The 25,721-nt window shown below is 44.5% G+C and overlaps 1 protein-coding gene across 2 annotated transcripts in view; it reads right to left on the minus strand.

Annotated features, from left to right (window-relative positions):
- Nucleotides 1-25,721, minus strand: part of USP31 (ubiquitin specific peptidase 31) — a 191,818-nt gene that overhangs the window by 57,323 nt on the left and 108,774 nt on the right. For both annotated transcript variants that reach the window (XM_082260266.1, XM_082260265.1), the window contains exon 10: nt 10,219-10,296. In XM_082260266.1, the coding sequence (XP_082116392.1) occupies nt 10,219-10,296 (78 nt within the window). The remainder of the gene's footprint in view (nt 1-10,218; nt 10,297-25,721) is intronic.

Consider the following 25,721-nt stretch of genomic DNA (forward strand, 5'->3'; position numbering starts at 1 on the left):
AAAAAAAAGGCATTGTTTTGCAGCTTTCCAGAACATAGATGTGCTGGTTGCATTTTTTTTTCACTCTTTCTTCATTTGTTTTTCATTGTGCTTGTCGGTGAAATACACAGACCCTTTGATCACCCTAGATGTTTAACCCCTTCCCAGCCAGTGCCATTAATATAGTAAAAGTGCATTTTTTTTTAGCGACCGTGCATATGTTTAGGTATTAGTGTCACTGGTTCCCGCAAAGTGTCCGACGCAATATCACAGTCCCACTATTAGTCGCTGACTGCCACTAAAAACATGTAGCAGAATACATATATGGCCTCAATTCGATTTTTTCTATTTTTATTGGATGCGTTTTATAGCAGAAAGTAAAAAAATATTGTTTTGCTTTTTTAAAAACGCGGTAGTGATCAAATATCACCAAATGAAAGATCTATTTGTGGGAAAAATATTACATAACGAGACAAAAATCTGGGTGATCTGGAAGAGCCTATAAAAAAGTGCCTGGCAGAAGCCTGATGAAGTCACTTCTGATGAAGATCACTGTAATGCCCTCCTACGAATGAAGGATTTTAAGTTAGAGGCAGATTTATTTTCCTTCTTTAAACAACAAACATGTTATACTTACCTGCTCTGTGTAATACTTTTGCACAGAGCAGCTTTGATCCTCCTCTTCTCAGGTCCCCCTCTGGCGTTCCTGGCACCTTCATCTTGTCAAGTGCACCCGCAGCAAGCAACTTGCTATGTAGCTATTTAGTGACAACCGTGCTAGAGGATCCATGGCTCTGGAAATAAACCTGTCCAGTTTGTTGTTAAACATGGAGAACAGGATGTCGACATCTGCCACCCTCCACCGTGACACAGGACCTGCAACACCTCTGGAAATAGGGACAACTTCTCCCGGTTTAGGCGCTGCTAGCTTCGGATGTCTGTGTGGCAAGTAAACAGCGGATAAGACTGGAACATGAAGTTTTACCCAGGAAAGGATCCACTCTACCTCTTTTTCCACAGCAAGTCTTCTGGTTCCTCTCTTTTGATGTTTGCCACTGTCATGGAAGTTTTGGACAGATTCCCAACTGCATGGCCATCCAGTCAGGAAGCACAACATTGCAGGGACAACCAATTCGCTCAAAGCTCTAGAATGTTGATCAGGAGATGGGATTCCTCCGATGTCTAAGTCCCCTGCACCAAAAAGGTGCCCAAGACTCAGACTCGTGCAGAAGTGAGAGGTGGGTGACTCTTGGACTGGAGAGAGTCTGAGGCTTGGCCTGGGTCTAGAATTAGACCCCAGATACCTCAAGTGGTAAGACAGTTTAGGCCCTGATTTTGGAGGGCTCAGGACCCAGCAGAAGCTCTGCTAGATCATGACAATCAGAACTACATTGTTTGCCAGAACTTGTGCCATCTGTTCCTTCAGGATGTTTCAGGATGCTGTCCAGGAACCCCACAATGGGGATGCCCCAGGAATGGAGCCAGAACAACACAGAAGCTGGCACCTTAGGTAATACCCAAAAGGAAGAAGCTGCTGATTGGCAGGGCCAAAAATAAGGTCAAAGAGCCCCAAAGCAAGCAAAAGAAAGGCTGATGGCAAAGACCAGAAAGTTTCCTGATGAAGGGCAGCTGTGACAGATTTTGTGGACTGAATGCAGAATTTGAGCTGAAATTAAATAAATCTTTTAGGGTCTTAAGATTCAAGATGGGGAATATGCCTCCATTTGGCACAGGATTTATTAAGTAAAACCTGTGGAACATTTCCACCACAGTGACCACGGCAATTTTTCCGAAGACCCGCCAGGACCACAAGACAGCCACACCAAACAGAGCAAAGATATATTTTCTGAGGATAGGATATACTCCAGAAGACACCAAAATTTGGGGCATTTGTGTCATGCACCTGAGGGGAAACGCTGCAGGCAGCACCAGAATGATTAGAGGGGCATGTATCAGAGCTGCTTGGTATAGTGGCACTGTTACTGTGTGTCTAGAAGCAGCCATATTGCACTACAAGGTCGAATGCAACTTCGCTCAGGGTACTTGACTAGGCATTAGTTACACAAACCTGGCTGCTGGTGACCAGAGACATGTTAAGTTGGCTGAAGGTGACCAGGTCACTGTAGGCAGACCGCATAAGAGGCAAACTGAGGAGCGTTTCACATGTCCCTAGCAATTAGTCCCTCAACATTAATCATTCCACTGTAGTACCAACAGGAAGATGGGTTGAAATGGCATCCAACTGACCTAGTAATAAGTTAACTCAGGTGTTCAGTTCGCATTGCCTACTCACAAAATAAGTCTATAGAAACACGGTCACATCTGGGGCTGTGCCATGGTCCTGAAATTTAGCAGTTAACTGAACCAGTACACTTTGGTCTAGAAAGCACCACAATGCAGAGCCCAATTCCCAAAAGCCACATTGCAGGCTCAACTAGTCCAGCAAGGTCCACCTATGGCATTCCAAAGTCAAGCTGAGGAAAGGTTGATCTGGAAAGCTGCAAATAGAGGCCAGCTCCGGAACAATGTAGCAGGAATCTTGACTAAAGAAAAAGCTTGAAGGAAATCCTTATAATGAGCCTAACGATGTAAAAAAGCTGAAACAGCATCAATCACATACAAAATGAATTCAACAAAAGGCTGGATTTGGTGACGATTTAGCTAATTTAGTTTTGACACAGATTGCTGTCAAGGAGTGCACATGAAACCCACAGCCAAATGTTCGAAACAAACCTGATTTCCGACAGCAGCAGATGATCAGTTCCCACTGCCTTGCACTGAAGAACAGAACCTCAGCTCTGCCTGGAGAATATTCAGACAAGCTTGTCACGAAGGTAATTACGGAGCTGCACTTAACATTGCAGGTTAGCAGAAACCTTTCACAAGCTAATAAAACTAGACAAGTGTAGCCTATATCAACTAAGCTATCAAAACAGGTTTTCAAACAAAAGTAGGCAGCCATAAAAATGCCATATGCTCTGAACTATGAAAACAGAACAAAACATCTACTTGGTGACTTAGGTAGCTGGTTGACTCTGGGGAAACCACTCTACGGATCACAAACTTCCCTTGCCATATACCTAAATGGAAATAGCACCTAAAAATAGAGAAATTAAATTTTGGTAGTGTTGGAGGTTGACCTTGAACAATTATGTTGTCTTGACCATTAGCCAGTAGCCAGACAGGAAGATTCCTCAGCAACCAGAAAAAAAGGCTGAGCTTGTCTTTATAACCAAGTTAAATTAACGTTATTACCAAGTGGGATCTTTGTATATTCGTATGAGAAAACCAACTGCACCTTTACAGCTTTCTACAGATGGATGAAAACTTACAAGGATGGAAAAAAAAAATGGATTTTTTTGTTTTACCGTAAAATCCTTTTCTCTGATGTTCATTGACGGACACAGCTCCTGAATCTTCTTGACCCTTGGGCTTATGCTGCCCCCTACAGGAGTAGGATACTAAGCAGAAAAAAGTTTGACTATGCCTATAGGGCAGTCCCAGGGGGTATGCTTCCTCTCTCTGCTATAGGCAAACATCGTACAGTTACAAGCAGTGTCAGGAGAATTCAAACTCCACAGAGGGGTGGGTGCTGTGTCCGTCAATTAACATCAGAGAAATGGATTTAACAGTAATTTAAAAATCCCTATTTCTCTTTCGTTCATTGACGGACACAGCTCCTGGTATTCATAACCATTGGGATGTCCCAAAGCAGTGTTAAACATGAGGGATGGGAACAATCAAAAAAATTCCCAAGGCTAAACATTAGTCAACCAGGCAACAGGGGCTCAACCACAAAACCGGAGCCTACCTGAAAAAAAAAAAACACAATACACTCTCAAAGAGGATCAAGTCCTCTTAAACAGCGGCCTGTAAATCCATGCGGCCAAAGGAAGCATCCGTAGATAATGCCAAAACATCCACTTTATAAAACTTTGTAAAAGTGTGCACTGATGACCAGGTGGCGGCCTTGCAAACCTGCGTCACTGACGCCTGATGATGGAAGGCCCAGTAGGCACTCAGCACCCTAGTAGAGTGCACCTTGACCGAAAAAGATGGAACCTGACCCCTGATGGAATAGGCCTGAACCACCATCTGTCTGATCCATCTGGAAATGGTCGCAGAGGAAGCCGAAAACCCAGTGAGCACAAATAGTGTATCTGACTTCCTGAAAGACTCCGTAGCTGCCAGGTGCACCCTAATGACCCAGACCACATCCAAGGCATGCAAGGCAATTTCCTTCAGAATAAGAGAGAGAGTGTGAGTATACCCCCTGGGACTGCCCATGGGCATAGCCAGCTATTGACACTCACGCTTCACATGTGAGATCCATTTTAGATCGGGTTTTCCCTTTACATTGGCTTATTCAGTAAAGCAGTGAAAAGAACAATAACCAACCAAATTTCAGGATACTGTAGGCCAACTAATGGAAAGATAACCACTAACTGGTTGTTATGAGGTTATCATACTTTGCAAATAAGCATGGCAGCACTGGCTTAAAGCAGAAGTCCAGTCAAATTCGAATTATACTTAAACCTGCTCCCACCCCCTTTCTAAGCCTATTCTAACTACCATGTGAAGGAAAGATGCCTATACTTACCTATGCTGAAGGCACTCCAGTCCAGACATATGATCAACTTCCAGCGCCGGCTTCAGAGTAGAGCAGGGGCAGCCGACAGATTCCCAATTGTAAACCTATGGTTCATGTCACTGCATAGGCACCTGTTGCAGACATCTCCTCTTCTTTAAAGCCAGCCACTGGAGAGATCATATGGCCAGACTGGAGTGCCCTCTGCATAGGTAAGTATAGACATCTTTCCTTTACATCAGTGGCCTCCTAACTGCAGCCCGTGGGCCAGATGTGGCCCTTTGCTTGTCTTTATCTGGCCCCTGGAGCACCATTTCATCTACTGACACCAATGACGGGGCACCATTCCCTCCACTGACACCAATGATGGGGCACCATTCCACCCACTGACCCACAATGATGTGGCACCATTCCATCCACTGACCAACAATGATGTATCACTATTCCTCCCACTGAATACATTGGTTCACTAATTCTCCTATTAAAACCAATGATAGGACATCATTTACTTCCACTGGCCCCGGGGCGTTGTTTACTTGCGCTGGCACTGGTGCATTTTCTACTTCCACTGGCCATAGTCTGGTCCCGCTTACAGGCTGAAGAACAGTAAGAAAAGAGAAAAGTTCTACACTACTAACATGTGCAAAGAAATGCATAAATGAATCTGACATGTAAAGTGCACCATATAAAACATAGTGTAAAATATGTAAATGACTGTGCAAAACCAAATAAAGTATAAAGTGATAAATGTGCAAACGAGCAACCTCTATATATCACAATAAAGGAGCAAAAATGTTATATTGAAAAGAATAAAAATCTTCAATAGTGTAAATAAAATGTGTTCAAATAAGGAATAGAGTCCATATTCAAAAGGGGCATCCCGCGTTCAGAATGGAAGATTGCCAAAAGGTGCGAATGGACTCCATTTGGAACTTCTGTACCCGCACAAAGCAGTTTAGCGCTTTGAGATCCAGAATTGGACGTACCTTGTTTTCCTTCCTGGGAGCTGTAAACAGATTTGAGTAAAACCCCTGAAAATGTTCCAAAGTCGGAACCGAGGCAATCACCCATTGAAGTAACAAGTCTTGCACTGCCCCAAAGAGACCCCATAAGCATCTGGGGACAAGCACAGGTTGGAAGGGAAGAAACTTTCCGGAAGATAAAACCGAAACTCGATCTTCTAGCCGGACCGAATGACTGTGTACCCCCATCCTTTACCAGGGATGTCCATGGATCCGGAAATCAGCAAAGGCGCCCCCCCACCCCAGATATGGGTGAGGGTGCCCCTTCATGCAGAGGAAGCCTTGTCCACAGGTCTGGAAGAGCCTGCTCGTGACTTGCCAGACCAGGTCATCCTGCAACCTCGGGTGGAGGCTCTGAAGTGCTTAGCTCCCTTGTCTTGAGACCCTGAGGGATAAAAGAGCCTCTTATGAGCCAAGAAGAATGGCCCCAGTCTACAAGGGGGATATTTGCCCTTGGAAACCGGCAGAACAAGAGTACTCTTCCCCCCTGTGAGGTTCTTAATGATGTCATCCAAGGAAGCTCCAAAAAGGCAATCCCTGACAAATGGGAGATTAGATAAGGCCTTCTTAGAAGTCTGATCTGCAGACCAGCATTTTAGCCAGATAATACGCCAAAGGACCACTGCTGAGACAGACAGTCTGGAAATCAAAGGAGCCGCATCCAAAAAGGCATCACAGACAAACTGTAGCCCCTGGACCAATTGATCCACCAGCTCCGCAAAGACAGGGGAAGGTTGTTCCCCCCTCCAAGTCCCGGCAAAAAAGTTAAACTCACTTGGTCAGAGTTTGCGACACCAAGGCAATAGTAAATACCGGGCTAAGTGCTGAACTAGCCACAGTGAACATATGGAACGTAAGAGCCTCCCACCTCCTATCAGCCGGATCTTTAAAGGCCGGGGACTCCTCAATCCGAATTAAGGTGGCTTTATTTAATCTGGAAACTGGCGAGTCCACTACAGGTGGGACTGTCCACTTTTTAAGCAGGGAATCCTCATAAGGATACCGCATCACAAAACGCTTAGGGACTGCAAAAGTGCGTTTTGGACAACTCCACTGTTTAGTGACAATATTATAAAAATAAGCGGGAAAGGGGAACACCCTCGCAGCCTTGGAGGGCCTGTGGGTGCCAAAAGTGACCAGCGCCTTCGACGCAGCATCAGCCGCATCCTCCATTTTCAAAGTTTCACACACTGACACAATCAGCATCCACCAGCGCGGCTGGTGGATGCAAATCCACCTTGGACACTTAGAACTCCAGGACCGCCGTTAGTGCAGCCAGGGATTGTTGAGACCCGGAGGGCCCAGCAGCCTCTGAGAGACAATCAGGTGGGGAAATGTGCTCCAAGGACACCATTAGAGAAGAGAGGGACCCACACAACAAAAGTGTATAACATTGCTAGGGACACCCCCACCGTGCTGGTGGTATCACAGAGTCCAGCAGAGAGCACTACCACTGCTATAGCAGAGCGAGGGAGAGAAAATCCCAAAAAAAGACTCACCACCACCGATCAGGCACTTACAGCATCAGGCAAACTGCACACCATGCGGCGATCAGGAAGAGAAGGACCAGGAATCAGCACTAGGGGAGGACGAGGGGCTCCCATGCCGAAATCACTATCATATAGCTTCAAAAACATGGCCGCCACCATTTTCGAGAGAAAACCACAAGAAAATGGCCGCCAAGGCTACACAAACATGGCTGTGGATCTACAGAACAAAAGGGGATGCAAGAAAATGGAGGCCTGTGCGGTGCCATGCGGCCCCCCGGAGCACCGAACACAATCCTATCAGGAAGGGGGGCCCTGGCAAGAGCCCCCACCAGGTACAGCCCCCTCCAAAAGGTCGATTGCCTGGTCGCACGCTACCCTCCCCATTTCAAAAGGCCGATCATCCGGTCGCGGCTCAACCCCCCCCCCCCCCCCCCCAACACCCCAGACCGAACTAAAAGGTATGGCCACGAGAAGGAAGGAGATTCTGCATGGGAAGGAGGGGAACCCGGGAGTTCGACCGTCCCACATCTACCCCAAAAACCTCTAGGGTTAGAGGGGGGGACAGCTACTTACCATACCAGGAACAGGGTGGGCACTGCTCCTGACAGACCCCTGCTCCATCGGGGGCTGTCAGGAGCAGAAGGAATGTGGTGAGGTCGTATGCGCCCTCGTGAGCCGTTTAACACGCAGGCCAGCCCCCGCCCAGTGGGGCTATGTTGCGGATGCCCTAGCGCGGAGCGAAGGCCTGCACGCACCCTCTGGAGCTAGATTATCCAGTCCGTCGCCCAGTCCGGCAGTTGATAGTAGATTCTCACAGGAACAAAATAAAGATTTAAAAAAAAATTCCATTTAAAAGGAAAAAATTGCCAGGACCAGAGATCCCAACAAGGAACTAGGTCCTTACTCCTGACTAGGCCGAAAAAAAACTGAGTGGCTATAGTTGAGAGTGGGTGTATACCCCCTGGGACTGCCCCATAGGTGTAGTCAAGCTTTTTCCTGCCTACTGTCCTACTCCTGTAGGGGGCAGAATACAATGGTCAAGAAGATAAGGAGCTGTGTCCGTCAATGAACGAAAGAGAAATTATGGTTAAAATTTGGATTTCTCCCGTATGTCTGGGAGGATCTCCCATAATCTTCCCTGGAATAGGAATGCGGGCGTCTAGGGGGAGCATGGTTGGAACCTCTCCCTCTGTTTTTAAATTAACCTCTTCCTCAATTATTTCCTGTGTAATAATGTCCAGAGGGACCCCTACCTTGTTGATGTTTATTGGGGGTTCGGAAACTAGGGTGTCTGTTTTTTGAGTTGTTGGGAGTGCCTCTGTATTCCGGCCTGCCCTGTTTGTGAATTTGAACAGAGCCAGAGGCAGGTGCACTTCCAGAACTTGTAGCCTCATGCGTGTTGGAAAATGGCATTGGGTACCCTTTCATTGGTATTAGGGGGCACCAATGTCTTTCTTTTGCCAACCAAAAACGTTACCGGATTTGTAATCATTCACATCCCAGGTATATTTTCTCGGTTTCTTAATCTCTGTTCACGCTCCTCCTTTTCCAACTGGTTTTGTAAATTAGTGGAAAGGGAAGCATTTTCTACTGTACTCTTACTGGGAGTAAGTGGTTCCTTTAATTCTTTAATTTCTTTGTCAATAGCGGTTAATCTACTCCATAAACTGGCCCTTTTGTTTAGAACATTTGGAGATGCCTGCTTTACAGGGTAGTTAGAATTGGCTTGAAAAGGGGGTGAAAGCAGGTTTAAAGTGTTACTAAACTGGGGACCCTGCATTCACTATATCTGGCCTTCCACAGTACACGGAACATGGAAATGCAATTTTTTAAGTAAATATAAACTGCTAAATACCTGGAGATAGAAAGATTGGGGACAGTGGAAGAAGGGGAGGATCAGAGAAGACCAGATCAAACAGCCTTTTTACACAATGCACAAAATTAACCCTTTAGGTTCCACAGTAAGCATAACAAGCATGCTTTACTGCATACACATACTGATTTTACTGTTGTGGGTTTAGTAACACTAAGTATAGTTAGGATTTGATTGGACTTTTACTTCAAAGTTGAAACTCTGGGAACAATAACTTAATTTAATATATTCTACAATTACTACAAAACAAGAAAAATCCAGTTTCTGTGCACCAGGTGTCTTTGCAAACCCAGTTATTCCATTGCAAATGTAGTAGCGACAAATGTAGAAGCACATAGCCGTCACAGAGAGAAGAGCCACAGGAGCCAGTAGCTCCACCTACTATAGGCTGGCTGCAGAAAGCTACAGGGGGGGGGGGGGGGCGGAGACAAGGCCAGTCACCCTGCACAAGGAGCAAGAGCAGTAGTGACTGGCCTTTATCAAAGGAAACTCTTGAAGAGGTAAAGATTCACTTTGGATTACTGAACAGATCTGGAATAAATATACAAAATCACACAAAGGTTCAAGAAAGAATACACGTTATTAGCATTCTGTCCCATTGTGGAGATTTACCTTCACTTTCTGTCCCATAGCCAAACAGGAAGTGAGAGGAAATACCTGCAAATTAAGGGAATTTCTTCGGGGGCCCCAAGGTTACCGGAACTAATATCTCCATTGGAAGAGTTACCCTCTATTACTTTTCTGGGGACAACCCAAAATCTGGGTTTTCTTTCACTTTCAATAATAATGGTAAACTAGACAAATATAGAGGGTGAATCTCCCTAATGGGGGCACAAACCGCAATGAAAAAGACAGACAGCAATAAAAACTGACAGGGGGGGTCTAATCCACTTTATCCAAAACTAGAAAAAAAAAAAAGGTTTTGCCTTTAGTTATACTTTAACACCTAGAGTGAGGTTAAACATGAAGGTGGTTGTAGACTAACAATAAATCAAGTTCATCATTTTATTATTTTAGTGCTTCTTTTTATTAGTATTTATTAGTTCTAGAATTTGGCTGCTTAGGGCAACAGAGGGATGAAAAACAAAAAAATTTGATAAATATAGGTTACTGGCTCCCTTGTTAACCTCTGCAGATGTGATGACATGACATGTGACATACTATTCTTGTTTTCAAACTGCAATCTGAAATGGCCTGACATGAAAGAACCACCCCCCCCCCCCCCCCCATGGCTGCCAAATGACACATTTCTCTTTATATACTTACTATTCCTTAGTTTCTCTGTCCCATTCCACTACCAACTTCACATGAGCGGCCCCACCTAAACCACAAGATTTGAGAGCCCTGGAACAAAAGCACACAACATTGAATAAAACAAAAAGGTTCTCAAAATCAACAAATACACCATTTTAAATGCAAAACCATTACTTTTTCCTTTCCATCCATAATGTTTGGAAGGAAGGTTTTCTGTATATCGGCATTTGGGATTTGCTTCTGACATCATTTGTGAAGCATCTGTCATGTGTAATGTTGTGTGCAAAAGTTGAATTGGATCTTAGGTAGCACAAAACACTTGTTTTTATTGTTGCTTTTGGAATGCATCATGTTGCTTTGCTTTTAGTAAATGCAAGTCAAAGTAATTGCATCTCAAGCATATCTAAATCAGATCTTACACCTAATCTCAGACTAGATCCTAAATGCAAATCATTTGTGTATTTGAACTGCAGACTGTTCAGATTTGATATGGAAGCTCAACTATATTTACCAACAAAAAAGAAAATGGAGTGCTTAACAGAGTGTATATGATTAATCCTCACTAATGACCTGTATAGAATTAATGACCTCTATATAATTAGAAGAAGTCATTCAGTAAACCATTGCTGCTAATTAGTGTTGAGCGAACACGGACTGTATTATTCGTGTTCGTACCGAATAATTGGATTTTTTTTACCCGAACACGGACACGGACACTTTACTGTATGTTCGGGTAAAAATCCGTGTTCGGTCGTTTTATTTCCGGGTTTTGCATGCTTTGGCGCTCTTTTCATGGCGGGCTTTCAACAGCCAATCAACAATCGTTTAACTGGTGTGCCTTAAGCCATCCCAGCCATGCCTGCAAATGTCTTAGTAGCTGTGATTGGCCGTCTGAAGCATGTGACCAAGTCTTTATAAGTTCGAGGCAGCCGCCGCAGCAGCGTCATTCTGCTGCTTAGCTAAGGGACAGAGCACACATCAATGTGCTGGCTGCTGATTAGGGAAAGATAGGCAGGAAAAAACCATTTGTGTCCGGATAGAATTGAGGGACAGGTCGGAGTGTTTAGGCAGGGCGAGTTGTAGGCATTTTAGGGATAGAGTCTGCTGAATTATAGGGTCAGTGTCTTCTACAAACTACAATCGATATTGCTGTGTGGGGGGTGGGGTGAATCTGCACTCAATCCTGATCTACGATCTCTTCTCAATCCTGTTAGGGACAGAGTCTGCTGAATTTTAGGGAAACTGTGTTCTACAAACTACAATCGATATTGCTGTGTGGTGTGGGATTGGAGATAGGCAGGTGTCAGTGATCCACATCCATTTTTCTGTGTGTGAGCTGCAGTGAACACAATCTTTTTGGGCTGCAGTGAACACAATCTTTTTGGGCTGCAGTGAACACAATCTTTTTGGGCTGCAGTGAACACAATCTTTTTGGGGTGCAGTGAACAAAATCTTTTTGGGGTGCAGTGAACACAATCCTTTTTGGTGTGCAGTGAACACAATCTTTGTGGGGTGCAGTGAACAAAATCCTTTTAGGGTGCAGTGAACACAATCTTTGTGGGGTGCAGTGAACACAATCTTTGGGGGGGTACAGTGAACACAATCTTTTTGGGGTGCAGTGAACAACATCCTTTTAGGGTGCAGTGAACACAATCTTTGTGGGGTGCAGTGAACAACATCCTTTTAGGGTGCAGTGAACACAATCTTTGTGGGGTACAGTGAACAGAATCTTTGTGGGGTGCAGTGAACACAATCTTTGGGGGGTACAGTGAACACAATCTTTGTGAGGTGCAGTGAACACAATCTTTGTGGGGTGCAGTGAACACAATCATTGTGGGGTGCAGTGAACTCAATCTTTGTGGGGTACAGTGAACACAATCTCATACTTCTGAAGATTTGAGGGTGCTGCCTGTTCCATACTCCCCCTACTCCTCATCTAGCCTTTTAGGGGTACAAACAATAGTAATTGGGGCCTAGTGTGGTTGTGTACGTGTGATATACATACACTTTTTTTGGATCATATTTTCTATTCCGCTATTTAATCAAAAACCTTTGGGGATCAGTTAAATTGGGGGATAGTCTGTGTTGGTACGTGTGAGAGAGATCCACCTTTCCAAGTTGTTGGGGTTCATCTCATACTTCTGAAGGTTTGAGGGTGCTGCCTGTTCCATACTCCCCCTACTCCTAGCCTTTTAGGGGTACAAACAATAGTAATTGGGGCCTAGTGTGGTTGTGTACGTGTGATATACATACACTTTTTTTGGATCATATTTTCTATTCCGCTATTTAATCAAAAACCTTTGGGGATCAGTTAAATTGGGGGATAGTCTGTGTTGGTACGTGTGAGAGAGATCCACCTTTCCAAGTTGTTGGGGTTCATCTCATACTTCTGAAGGTTTGAGGGTGCTGCCTGTTCCATACTCCCCCTACTCCTCATCTAGCCTTTTAGGGGTACAAACAATAGTAATTGGGGCCTAGTGTGGTTGTGTACGTGTGATATACATACACTTTTTTTGGATCATATTTTCTATTCCGCTATTTAATCAAAAACCTTTGGGGATCAGTTAAATTGGGGGATAGTCTGTGTTGGTACGTGTGAGAGAGATCCACCTTTCCAAGTTGTTGGGGTTCATCTCATACTTCTGAAGGTTTGAGGGTGCTGCCTGTTCCATACTCCCCCTACTCCTAGCCTTTTAGGGGTACAAACAATAGTAATTGGGGCCCAGTGTGGGTGTGTACGTGTGATATACATACACTTTTTTTGGATCATATTTTCTATTCCGCTATTTAATCAAAAACCTTTGGGGATCAGTTAAATTGGGGGATAGTCTGTGTTGGTACGTGTGAGAGAGATCCACCTTTCCAAGTTGTTGGGGTTCATCTCATACTTCTGAAGGTTTGAGGGTGCTGCCTGTTCCATACCCCCCCTACTCCTCATCTAGCCTTTTAGGGGTACAAACAATAGTAATTGGGGCCTAGTGTGGTTGTGTACGTGTGATATACATACACTTTTTTTGGATCATATTTTCTATTCCGCTATTTAATCAAAAACCTTTGGGGATCAGTTAAATTGGGGGATAGTCTGTGTTGGTACGTGTGAGAGAGATCCACCTTTCCAAGTTGTTGGGGTTCATCTCATACTTCTGAAGGTTTGAGGGTGCTGCCTGTTCCATACCCCCCCTACTCCTCATCTAGCCTTTTAGGGGTACAAACAATAGTAATTGGGGCCTAGTGTGGTTGTGTACGTGTGATATACATACACTTTTTTTGGATCATATTTTCTATTCCGCTATTTAATCAAAAACCTTTGGGGATCAGTTAAATTGGGGGATAGTCTGTGTTGGTACGTGTGAGAGAGATCCACCTTTCCAAGTTTTTGGGGTTCATCTCATACTTCTGAAGATTTGAGGGTGCTGCCTGTTCCATACAGAGGATGTGGCACAGGATGAGGAGGAGGATGAAGAGGTAACATTTCCAAGGCTTTCAGGGCAGTCATTCGCAAGGGGCTCCGAGGGTGGGTTCCTGCACACGCAAACGCCAGGGACGCAATTGTCCAGCAGGGGCACAGTTCTGGAGGATGAGGAGGATGAGGAGGAGGAGGAGCTGGAGGAGGAGATGGAACCATGTTCACAGCAGGGTGGCACCCAGGCCAGCTCATGGCCATCACTGGTGCGTGGCTGGGGGGATACAGAGGACACGGACGATACACCTCCCACAGAGGACAGCCTTTCGTTGCCTCTGGGCAGCCTGGCACACATGAGCGATTACATGCTGCAGTGTCTCCACAACGACCGCCGAGTTGCCCACATTCTAACTTGTGCTGATTACTGGGTGGCCACGCTGCTGGATCCCCGTTACAAGGACAACGTACCGTCCTTAATTCACTCACTGGAGCGCGATCGCAAGATGCGCGAGTACAAGCGCACGCTGGTAGACGCCATGCTGCTGGCATTCCCATCTGACAGCGGGGCCACAGTGGAAGCACAAGGCAGAGGAGGAGGAGGAGGAGGTCGCCAACGCAACCAGGGCACCGCCAGCACCTCAGAAGGCAGGGTTAGCATGGCCGAAATGTGGAAAAGCTTTGTCAGCACGCCACAACAAACAGCAGCACCAGCAGCTCAGATGGAACGTCTTAGCAGGAGGCAGCATTTTACCAACATGGTGGAGCAGTATGTGTGCACACGCCTACATGTAGTGAATGACGGGTCTGCCCCCTTCAACTTCTGGGTCTCCAAATTGGGCACATGGCCTGAGCTTGCCCTTTACGCCTTGGAGGTGCTGGCGTGCCCTGCAGCCAGTGTATTATCTGAACGGGTATTTAGCACGGCTGGGGGCGTTATAACAGACAAGCGCAGCCGCCTGTCCAGAGACAATGTGGACAAGCTCACGTTCATTAAAATGAACCAGGCATGGATCCCACGGGACTTTTCCGTACCTTATGCAGAATAGCAATGGATACCGACCTTACCCACCCATTGTTCCATTTTTGCTCTTTCTCACTCTTTTGGGGTGTACCCTCATTTAATATTTTTGAAAAGAAGCAGTGTTGGCTACCTCGTCCTCCTCCTCAGGGCCAGATTAATGTAGGGGCTATTGGAGCTGCAGCTCCAGGCCCCTACATTTTATATAGGCCCCGGGTTGGCCATATTCACTGTTACCGCTCTTCTGTCACTTGTAAACACAGAAGTCTGGCTTCTATGCTCGCTTCCCCAGGCAGCACCCTCAGAACCTCCCCACACAGCGTGAAGGCCGGACAAGGAGGGACAGTTGGCGATGCATGGATGTGTTTATGGGCTTCAGAGACAGCATCCCATGTTGAATTAGGCATGCATGGCTGCACCCTTCCTCCTCTGGGTGCATGGCAAGGCACGGCCCTTAAGGCCCTTCAAAATCCTCAGCACCAAGCCCATGATGCTGTTAATCCGGCCCTGGTCCTCCTCCACCGCCGCTTCCACCTACACCGCCCATAGGTGTGCGCAGCCTATTGCATTAAGGTGTGCACCCCAAAGTTGAAATACACATGCATGTGTTTGCCAGCAGGGAGAGTAATGTATCGGGGCCATGTACCTGTAGGCAAGGAGAAATAGAGCAGAGCAGGTCCCAGGGAGATCTTTCCCATCTCCTCACTGGCAATGCTATGTGCCCTAGGTGATTAGGGTGTGCCCAGGCACACCCAGCACACCCTGTGCGCACGCCTATGTCACCGCCACATCCACCACCACCTCAACCTCCCTCCTACTCCATATGGGCCTCGTCCTTCAGAGATGAAGAAGAACATTGTTTTATTTTTCTGTTTTTTTTTGTTGTTTTAAGTTATTTCCCTATCCACATTTGTTTGCAGAGCACTTGCCATGCTCTTAATTACGTTTTGCTGCCATTTGCAGCACTCTAGCCCTTTCCTTTGGTGTTTTAGAGCCATTTTAGTGCCTTAAAGTTCGGGTCCCCATTGACTTCAATGGGGTTCGGTGTCCGGGAAAAGTTCGGTAAAAGTCCGGGACACGGACCCGGACTTTTTTTTAAAGTTCGGCCGAACCCGTCGAACACGGACATCTAGGTGTCCGCTCAACCCTACTGCTAATGTATACTAAACAGGAGGGGAAAAATGGGATTTTTGTACTCACCGTAAAATCGACAGCGCTTCATTAATGACTATAGGGTTATATCGAGAAGAAAGGTAGGGCGATGGCGCTGCCTCGTATTAAAAATATTATAGGGTGTTGATAAAGTGCTAGTGAAGGATAAAAATATAAATATAAAAATATGTATAATGTACTGGAAGTCCAGAATATAAAGGCACTAAAAGTACAACTGTATAATATGATCCAGAAAAGAAATGTGACTAAAATGTCAAAAATTCATAAAAATGTACTAAAGTGAAAATATACCTAATTGATATACAAGAGATGTGTACATATATGTGTGAGCGTAAAAAGGTATGGTAAAGATATAATAAAATGTGGTGCAACTAAGGCAGTGTACACAATAGATACAAGTATACCAATGTTTAAAGTGATGTGTGCATAAATGGCTACACAATTGATGATCAAAAAATAAACTGTATAGAATTCAAAATCACACAGTATAAAGCTATAGATAGATTAAAGTGCTCTGTGCATATCCAAATACCCCAAATTGAATCACACACTAGGGTATAGAAGTGATGTAACAATAAAATGGATAAATCTGGCCAAGTGGCCAACTTGCAAACCTGAGATATTGACGCTTGATGACGGAAGGCCCAAGAAGTACTAAGCGCCTGAGTAGAATGCGCAGTGACAAGGAAAGGAGAAACCTGACCTGTAAAAGAATAGGTCTGAGTCACAGTCTTTCTGATCCATCTAGAGATGGTAGCCGAAGAAGCGGCCAGCCCTATCTTTGGTCCTTGTGTAACCACAAAAAGCGTGTCTGACCTGCGAAAGGACTCCGTAGCTGCCAGATACACCAGAATCGCCCGAACCACATCCAAGGTATGTAAAAGCAAATGCCTTGGGATGAGCAGGCTTGGGACACAAGGAAGGCAACACCATGTCCTCATTCAAATGGAAGTCAGAGACAACTTTTGTCAGGAATGACGGACAGGGACCAAGGACCACGTTATCTGTATGGACCACTAAATGGGGAGTATGAAAGGATAGTGCCACCAACTCAGATACCCTATGATCTGAGGAAATAGCCACCAAGAATGCCACCTTCTGGGATAACGTAGGCAAAGGAATCTCCCAAATATTATCAAATGGAGGTTTCTGGAGAACCAAGAGCCACAGGTTTAAATCCCACGGCGGTTAAAGAGACCGTACAGGTGGAGCCACATGTTGAACCCCCTGAATGATGGTATGAACTAAAGAGGGCGGGCTAGGGGGTCGCTGAAAGAAGATTGCCAAGGCAGACAGACACCTGGCCCTTGATGGTACTTAAGGCCAACTTCTGCACAACACCCCGTTCAAGATCCGAGCCACAGAAAAGGAGCGAGGTTGAACCTCACTTGAATTTCATTGCTGAATTTAGGGGCTTTGGTTCACTTATGCACATTATTATATAGTCAGTCAGTACAGAATCTGAACCAGGCCTAAAATAGGTCATCAAGCAGTGTCTGGCCTAACTGGTGATAACTGGTCCTGGCGCTCGGCTCCGATCCGATGGCCTGGTCATTAAGAGGGCAAATCCTTGTGGTCAATAAGTGGTTAAACCTGAAGGAGGTGTTATTTATAAATTACTTTACTATTGCTTTAGGCCTGGTTCACATGTATGCGGGTTGGCGGCCCACATTTGCACAGGCATAGCAGCCCATTGATTTGAACGGGCTGCTATGCCCTCATTTTCCGCAGAAAAAAGGTGCATGCAGCATTATTTTTAAATTCAGTGGCCTTGAAATCCATCCTGCTTTTGCACCATGCAACTTACCTGCAGTTCCTGCTCTGGCAAGCTTTCTGCGTTTTTTGTATACGTGGGCACGGCATTTAAAAACACAGTTTGCGTGTGCAGCAACTGCAAGTAAGTCGCATGGTGCAAAAGAAGGATGGATTTCATGGCCACTGCATTTTTTTTAAATTCTGCATGCACCTTTTTTCAGCCGAAAACGCAGGCATAGCAGCTCAAGCCCATTCAAATCAATGGGCTGCTATGCCTGTGCAAATGTGGTGCCCCAACCCGCATACATGTGAACCAGGCCTAAAACAATAGTAAAGTCATTAATAGATAAAAACACCGGCCCTCCTGCAGGTTTAACCACTTCTGGACGGCAAGGATTTGCCCCTTTAAAGACCAGGCCATCGGATCAGAGCGCCAGGACCAGTCATCACCAGGTAGGCCAGACACTGCTTGATGGCTATATAATAAGTGTGTGTGTGTGTGTGTGTGTGTACACTGCTATGCCCATGTATGTATGTATGTATGTATGTATGTATATCTCTATCTATCTATATATAAATATATATAATATCTATCTAATTCTATCTGCAGAAACTTGCTTGTATTAGCAGTGTTTCTGTGTCCGAGCCCTGGAAAAAGCATGTGGGTGTGTGCTGAGTGGGAGCTGTCTGATTGGTTACTGGGAGGAGCTAAGTCTCTCACTCTAGGATCATATTACCAGAGCTGTTTCTATTGAGTGAGTGAATGAGTCATCCAGCTCACTGAAAATGTATCAATTCTAAAGTCAGGCAGACTTGAGGAGCAGAGAAACTCAGTATTTTAAAAATGCCACAATAACAATAACGTGGGTATGTAATACCGCGATATATCGAATTACCGAAAACCGGCATATGTCTATTCCTGGCTTTTGGGGAGCTACCACTCCACATATACAGCTTATTTACCATGGAGTCAGTGTCCTGATTCATGGGGCCCTGGTCTTTTGGGAACTGAGCTTTAGGGTGGACCTGGATGGCCGATTTTCCTATACTGTCGAATGTACACTATTACTGTTGGGTTGGCATAATATATATATATCCTCCCTTTTCAGGGGAGGTGCTACAGGAGCTGCTGTTGTACATGGCTGACAAACTGGACACCCCGGTACTCATCCTTGGGGACTTTATCTGCTATCTGGACCTGTAATTAGATAGACATCCACCTGTTATGCGGGGGGGACCACAGCGCTATGGAAATTAATATCGGAGGTGGGCTGGATTGATTTATGGAGGTTTAGACACAGATAAACCATTTTCTTGCTTCTCTAAAACGCACGGGTCGTTACTCAGGATTGACCTTTGTCTGAGTAATACTTCTAGTACCCCTTGGGTTTCCCAACTGGAATCCTTGCCAGAGGGAGTATCTGACCATTCACCTCTTGAGGTATGGTTATGAGCTCAGTCCCCTTCATCGCTCCCTAGGGCCCCTTGGCAGTTGAATGCCTTTTGGCTGCAACTTTTTCCCTCCCAGAGTAGTTACACAGATACAGCATTTTTTTTTTTAAAAAACTTATCCCCTGCCAGGGAATGAGCTGATGTGTTGGGAGGTCTTCAAAGCTTACCTACGGCGAGTTTTTATAGCAGAAAGAAATAAATAATTCCTCTGAATTGATATTACAGGTTGAAAGCCAGGTGCAACAACTAGAGTTGCTCTATGTGACTACCTCACATGATTCCGTGAGGGAGGCATGGATGTCGGCCCAGGGTTTGCTGGACAGGCTGAGAGGTTCTTTTCCAAAATGGCGTTTTACGAGGAGGGGGGAGAACACAGAGCATTTATTGGCTAGGATAGCTCGCTCACACCAGCCTTCTCCTGCCATAGGTGCACTTCGTGCTCCAAATGGCCATATACTAAGTCGCCAAGACCTTATTGCAGCTGAGATAAACGGGTACTATGTATACCTTTACCAATCGCAGTGCCACTATTCCCAAGACGAATTGCATGCTTACTTGGATGCGTTAACACTTCTTACACTGTCTCAGGCTCAGAGCTCCAAACCTGACTCCCCGCTGACCTTGAACAAGGTGCAGAGGCCTGCTGCCTCCTTCCTAGTGTCCCAGGCCCCTGGCGATGATGGTATCCCCATAGAAGTGTACACAAGATATGGGGAATGTATTTTACCACGCCACCAAAAAGTCTTTAATGCCGCATTAGACGCCAAGGGTCTCCCAAAATCTGTGTCATGGGCTAATATTGTCCTGTTTCTGAAACCGGGAAAGGACCCACTGGATCCAGGGTCCTACAGACCAATATTTTTTGCAGAGTGATGTTAAAATCCTGGCAAAGATACTTACCCAACGACTTAATGAGGTAATTCTGTCCATTATACATGCAGATCAAACTGTTTTTTTGCCCCACAAGTCCACATCCCTGAATCTCCGGAGGTTATTTCTTAACATGCAAACACCCGCTGACAACATGGGACAAAGGGTTCTACTATCACTGGACGCTAATAAAGCGTTTGATAGTGTAGAATGGAAGGATTTATGGGCAGTGTTGACCAAATTCGGCTTTGGGGAGAGGTTTCTTTTGTGGGTGCAGCTTCTGTACAGTGCTCTCAAGGCCATTATAAGATATGCTTGTCAGAATTATTGGGGGAGATTAAATAAAAGACATGCTGTTAAATAAATAGATAGCCTGTTGACTTTCTTTAGATAAAGTCTAGCTGACGCTATACCAAGGTAATCTTATCTGTGTGTGGGACCATAAAACACTGGTCAAGTATTCTGTGTTTAGACCCATTTAAAAGTTTATTTGTTATATTGCTATATACTAAATCTAAAGAGAAAAACAATACTGCCATCTTTGGTGACTGATGCTAAGTGAAGTCTTTGGTTCAGACAGTCATTTCCAATATATATATATATATATTAATAATATATTATGGTGTTACCAGATTCATTCCTTACCTAGATGCATGATGGAGATATTAAATGGACATGTAATAGATGAGAGTATGGATAAATTATTATGTTGTTTTTATGTAATACATTCTGCCACTTCTCCTGAGTATGGGGATACCCCATATGTGAGACTTTGTCTTACATGGAGAAATCATATAGTTTTAATATCCATATACTGGACAACCAAGAGGTGTCACCCAATGACCTCACCAGTTAATGGATAAGTTAGCCCAACCAATGGGGATGAAGTTACTCCCTCTGGGTTTAACTTATGGTAATTTTAATAGTCCTTTGTTCAATACCATATAAAAAGGAGAACCCAGATGTAACACATTACATTACACATACAACACACGCTACTACAGCCATGCATATACTCATCTATACAGACTCCATCTTGCTCCATCGTGTATCTGAAACTTTAAAGGACGCCAAAACGAAACTCCTCCCTAACTGGCCACCATTTTGGGAAGGCAGCCATCTTAAGGACTCTGGTAACAACCATTCTAAGCTAGCAGCCATTTTAAATATGATAAATATACCTTGCTGTTATTTGATATTATTTACTATCATTTATTTCCTTCCTTATACGTTTTATATTTCATATTTAAGGGATTACAGTCCCAGCCGTATTAACCATATGTAGATTTTTCTCTAAGAGCTGATTTTTGCTTTTTATACATTTTTATTAATATCAGATTTAGCGCATATTGGTGCATTAGTCTCTCGTTTTGCACAGCCTATTCTCGCTTCATGCGCAGACAATTGTGGTCTGATTATATAGAACATTCATTTATGGTTTATACTATACCTGGAGAAAACTTAATCTTGCTTTATTTTTACTTTCATTATTGAGCTACAAATCACGTTTCATTTATTGTTTGAAGTTCGTATTTTATGTAAAGTTATCTTTTTGTGTCATCTCAAGTCTGATCATTTATTGTGAATACATGTCTTGTGAATAAATATACTTATATATTCCATACTGTAGACTGTTTTCACTAAGATTGGCATATGCTTTTAAAAAGGAATTAATTGATTAAAAAGAATTCGCTACATATTGATTTGTGGAAATAAGTGGATATTCTCCTACCTTACAGATCTTTGCTTATGGACATAAATAGACACTGTTATATTCAGAGCAGTATAAATATTCTGACATGCTGATTGGGTTTCTCAGGTCTTTAGGCTGGGATGGGTTACTAGACAGGGGTGTCCCCTTTCCCCCCTGCTGTTTGCGGTTGCCATAGAACCATTGGTTGCCCTAAATTCGTGCCAATCCACTGATTTCTGGATTCTCCTATAGAGATCTCCATGAGAAGCTCATGTTGTACACGGACGACATGCTGCTCTTTCTGGGTGACACTAATGTGTCTCTGGAGGCCTTTATGGCTATGATTTCCAGATTTGGATATTTCTCTGGCCTCACTATAAATTGTACGAAATCTGCGTTTTTGCTATTGGAGGGCAGCGAGGACCAGATGGTCTCAACCACCTGTCCCATCCCCACCATATCCTTATTTAAATACCTGGGGGTACATTACTGCCAATTTGCTTGATTATTGTCGCCTTAACATACACCCCTTATTGTCCATATTTAAGGATAGGGTCATTACTTGGAGTAAGTTATGGCTGTCAGTAGCCGATAGAACTAACTTAATCAAGATGATTCTAATGCTCCAACTGCTCTACCCACTGCATAACTCGCCCATGTGATTCCTTTGAAAACATTGAGAATAGTTACTACGATTTTTAGATCCCTGATTTGGAATAATCGAGTAACTAGAATTAAATTAGAGCAACTACAGAATCCTAAGGATTAGGGAGGCTATATTATGTGGCGGCTAAGTTACAGCACCTTGTGTGGATGTTTTCCGCACCTTCCACAAGCCCTTCTGTTGTACCATCCTCAGTGACTTGCCTTATGTTGCATTGTACTGAAGCAGACTCCATCCCAGAGGGCTTGAAAGCAGGTTTATTTTCTAAACCACATAGAGAGTTTTCTACATATAATCTCTTACATAAAATTTAATGGAAATCAAGGCAGCTGCAGCGGGTGGAGGGGTTCACTGCATATAGCCCAATCTGGAACAACGGAATTGGGCAAACTGATCCAGGGTGATAGATGGAGGAGGTTTGGGGTGACTCATCAGACTAATTTTTCAGAATGGAACTCTACTACCTTTTTCAGCCATCCAGGGGAAGTTCTCCATTCCCTCGCATATGAAGTTCTTCTACCGTCAATTACAGCATGCCATTAGGGCCCAAGTAATGGGGACTGTGTGGACCCTATCGCCAACCCCTATCTTGCATTTCATTTGCTCAGTCACTCATGCTGAGGGTCTTTTTTTCCCCAGTGTTAAAAGTATGTTGCTGAGTACACATTTGGATGGCTACCCCTCCAAGGCCCGGAGATAATGGGAGGAAGACCTGGGTCAACTGTTTGGGGACCAATGGGAAGAAGCTTTGCAGGCGGTGGTTGCTACTTCCCTAATCCCTTCACATAAACTATCTCAGCTCTATAAAATCTTAAGATCCCATTACACTCCTGCTCGCCTTCACAGCATGGGTGTACTGGCTGACCCAATTTTCTATCAGTGCAAAAGGGACAGGGGTGATCTTATTCATATCCTCTAATGGTGTCCCAAATTACACAACTACTGGTCAACAGTTATGGGTACCCTTAATACGGTTTTCCAAACACAGGTACCCTTGGAGCCTAAGTGTAATCTACTGGGCATCCTGAGTGATAACATTCCTGAGGAACCCACGAGGGTGGCATTTAAATCGGGTCCAGGCTCGGAAGAGGATTCTTCTACTCTGGAAGTCATCTGATCCCCCTTCACATCAGCTATGGGTAACACATATGGGAAACACCCGAATATTTGAAAAGCATGTATATCAACATAGCGGATGTCCTTGAAAAGACTATGGGCACCTTGGTTGGCTACCCCGGGTCTCAGTCCGCGTGAAATTGTACAAGCACGGCTTTTGCAGTGTCCTGGTCGCCCAACATAATTCCCCATATGTTCTTTACCATGCCTAGAGGCTGGTTATCTTGATCTGACTAAATGGTTATATCCAGTTTTTATTGTACCTCTTGATGATATATTGCCTTTTGTCTTTTTTTTTTGTTTTTTTTCTCTGTCAATGCCAGATGTAAAGCTGGGTGGAAAGTGGTGTATCTTTCCCTTACAATGTTTAGTACTGATCTGTAATGCTATCGGACTGTATTTGTTTGTAATGAACCTTGTCTTTTTTATATGCAATAAAGAACCGGTTTGATATAAAAAAAAAGAAAAAAAGTAGCAACATAAAACCCATGGTCTTAATTAATGGAAGCCTGTGTCCTCTACAGTGTGATTAGGAAATCTATACCAATACATTTACACATGTATGGGAGGGTAGGCATGGTAGCTCCATTTATAAATAGTGGAGACATGCTTTTAGGAAACACTCACTTCTCCCCACAGCAACTGCGCATACTTCAGGAGGAAAAAAAAAGATGGGATTTTTGACTTACCGTAAAATCCATTTCTCTGATGTTCATTGACGGACACAGCTCCTGATCTATAACATTGGGTTATACTGTCCCCTACAGGAGTAGGACACTAGGCAGAAAAATAACTTTACTACGCCTATGTAGGTAGGTATACTCCCCCTCCCTACTATAGGTACTCGTTTTGTTACAAGCAGTGTCAGAAGTAATACAACTCCACATAGAGGTGGGTGCTTTGTCCATCAATGAACATCAGAGAAATGGATTTTACTGCAAGTCAAAAATCCCATTTTCTCTTTCGTTCATTGATGGACACAGCTCCTGATCTTCTTGACCATTGAGATGTCCCAAAGCAGTGTCAAACATGAGGGGGTGGGAACAGCAAGAACAAATTCCCAAGGCTAAACTGTAGCCAACCAGGTAACAGGAGGTCAACAAAAACAACTGGAGCCCACCTGAAAAACTTTACACCACCTAAAGAGGGAACAAGCCTGCTAAACAGCAGCCTGCAAAACATTGCGACCAAAAGAGGCATCTGCAGATGCCAACACATTCACTTTATACATTTTTGTGAAAGTGTGCACTGACGACCAAGTAGCCTAACACCTGCATTACCTACGCCTGATGACCAGGTAGCCTAACACCTGCGTTACTGACGCCTGATGATGAAAAGCCCAAGAAGCATGGAGCGCCCGCAAAGAGTGTACCTTCACAGGGAAAGGAGGAACCTGACCCTTAATCGAAAAAGGCCTGAGTCACCGCCTGTCTGATCCATCTAGAAATGGTCGCAGAAGAAGTGGATAGTCGTTTTCGAGGGTAATCTGTAAGCACAAGTAGTAAGTCTGACTTCCTAAAAGACTCTGTTGCTACCAGGTACATCCGAATAGCCCCAACCAGATTCAGGGAATGCAACGCAATTTCCTTAGGATGTTTTGGCCTGGGACACAGGGAAGGCAACACAATGTCCTCATTCAGATGAAAATCAGAGACCACCTTTGGAAGGAACAATGGACAGGGATGAAGAACCAGCTCATCTTTGTGGACCACCAAATAAGGGGGACAAGACAACGCTGCCAATTCCGACACCCTGCACGTGAAAAAAACTACCTTCTGGGATACCGTAACCAGGGGAATCTCCTAAATATTTTCAAAAGGATGCTTCTGTATAGCTGAACGCACCAAGTTGAGATCCCATGGCGGTAGTGGGGACCACACCGGTGGAATCAAATCTCGAACCCCCTAAATAAAGTACACACCCAGTAGTGTGTGGCCAAGGGTCATTGAAAGAAGACCGCCAAAAGATTATAGCAATGTGATACATAGAATGTCCATCCACAAATGGCAGCCTCCACAAGGGGATTAGAAGCAAAATCCAGCAGGAGCTATAGAGTATAAAAGAGAAGCACCTAGTAATATGGTTGCATTCAATGAAGGTACAACATTTAGCAACTCACATGGTTGATCATTAAAACAGGCACATGCAAGTATCCAGAATAAAGCTGTCCACGTAGACCATCCTCCGCAACGTGGGCTCTCACTGCTGTCAGTTTGCAATCAAGACTGGGAAGACTACCCTGCAGTAGAGCGATCTGAAAGGTTTTTAGCGCTCGTGGAGTGCAGCGTGGAAGAGAGGAGGTCAATGCCGGTGTGGAAAATGGGCTTTGTGGACAGCTTTACCCCGGATGCCTGCATACTTAGATGTGCCT

Source organism: Pelophylax lessonae, assembly GCF_965119305.1.
Source record: "Pelophylax lessonae genome assembly, chromosome: 6".
Classification (NCBI taxonomy): Eukaryota; Metazoa; Chordata; class Amphibia; order Anura; family Ranidae; genus Pelophylax; species Pelophylax lessonae.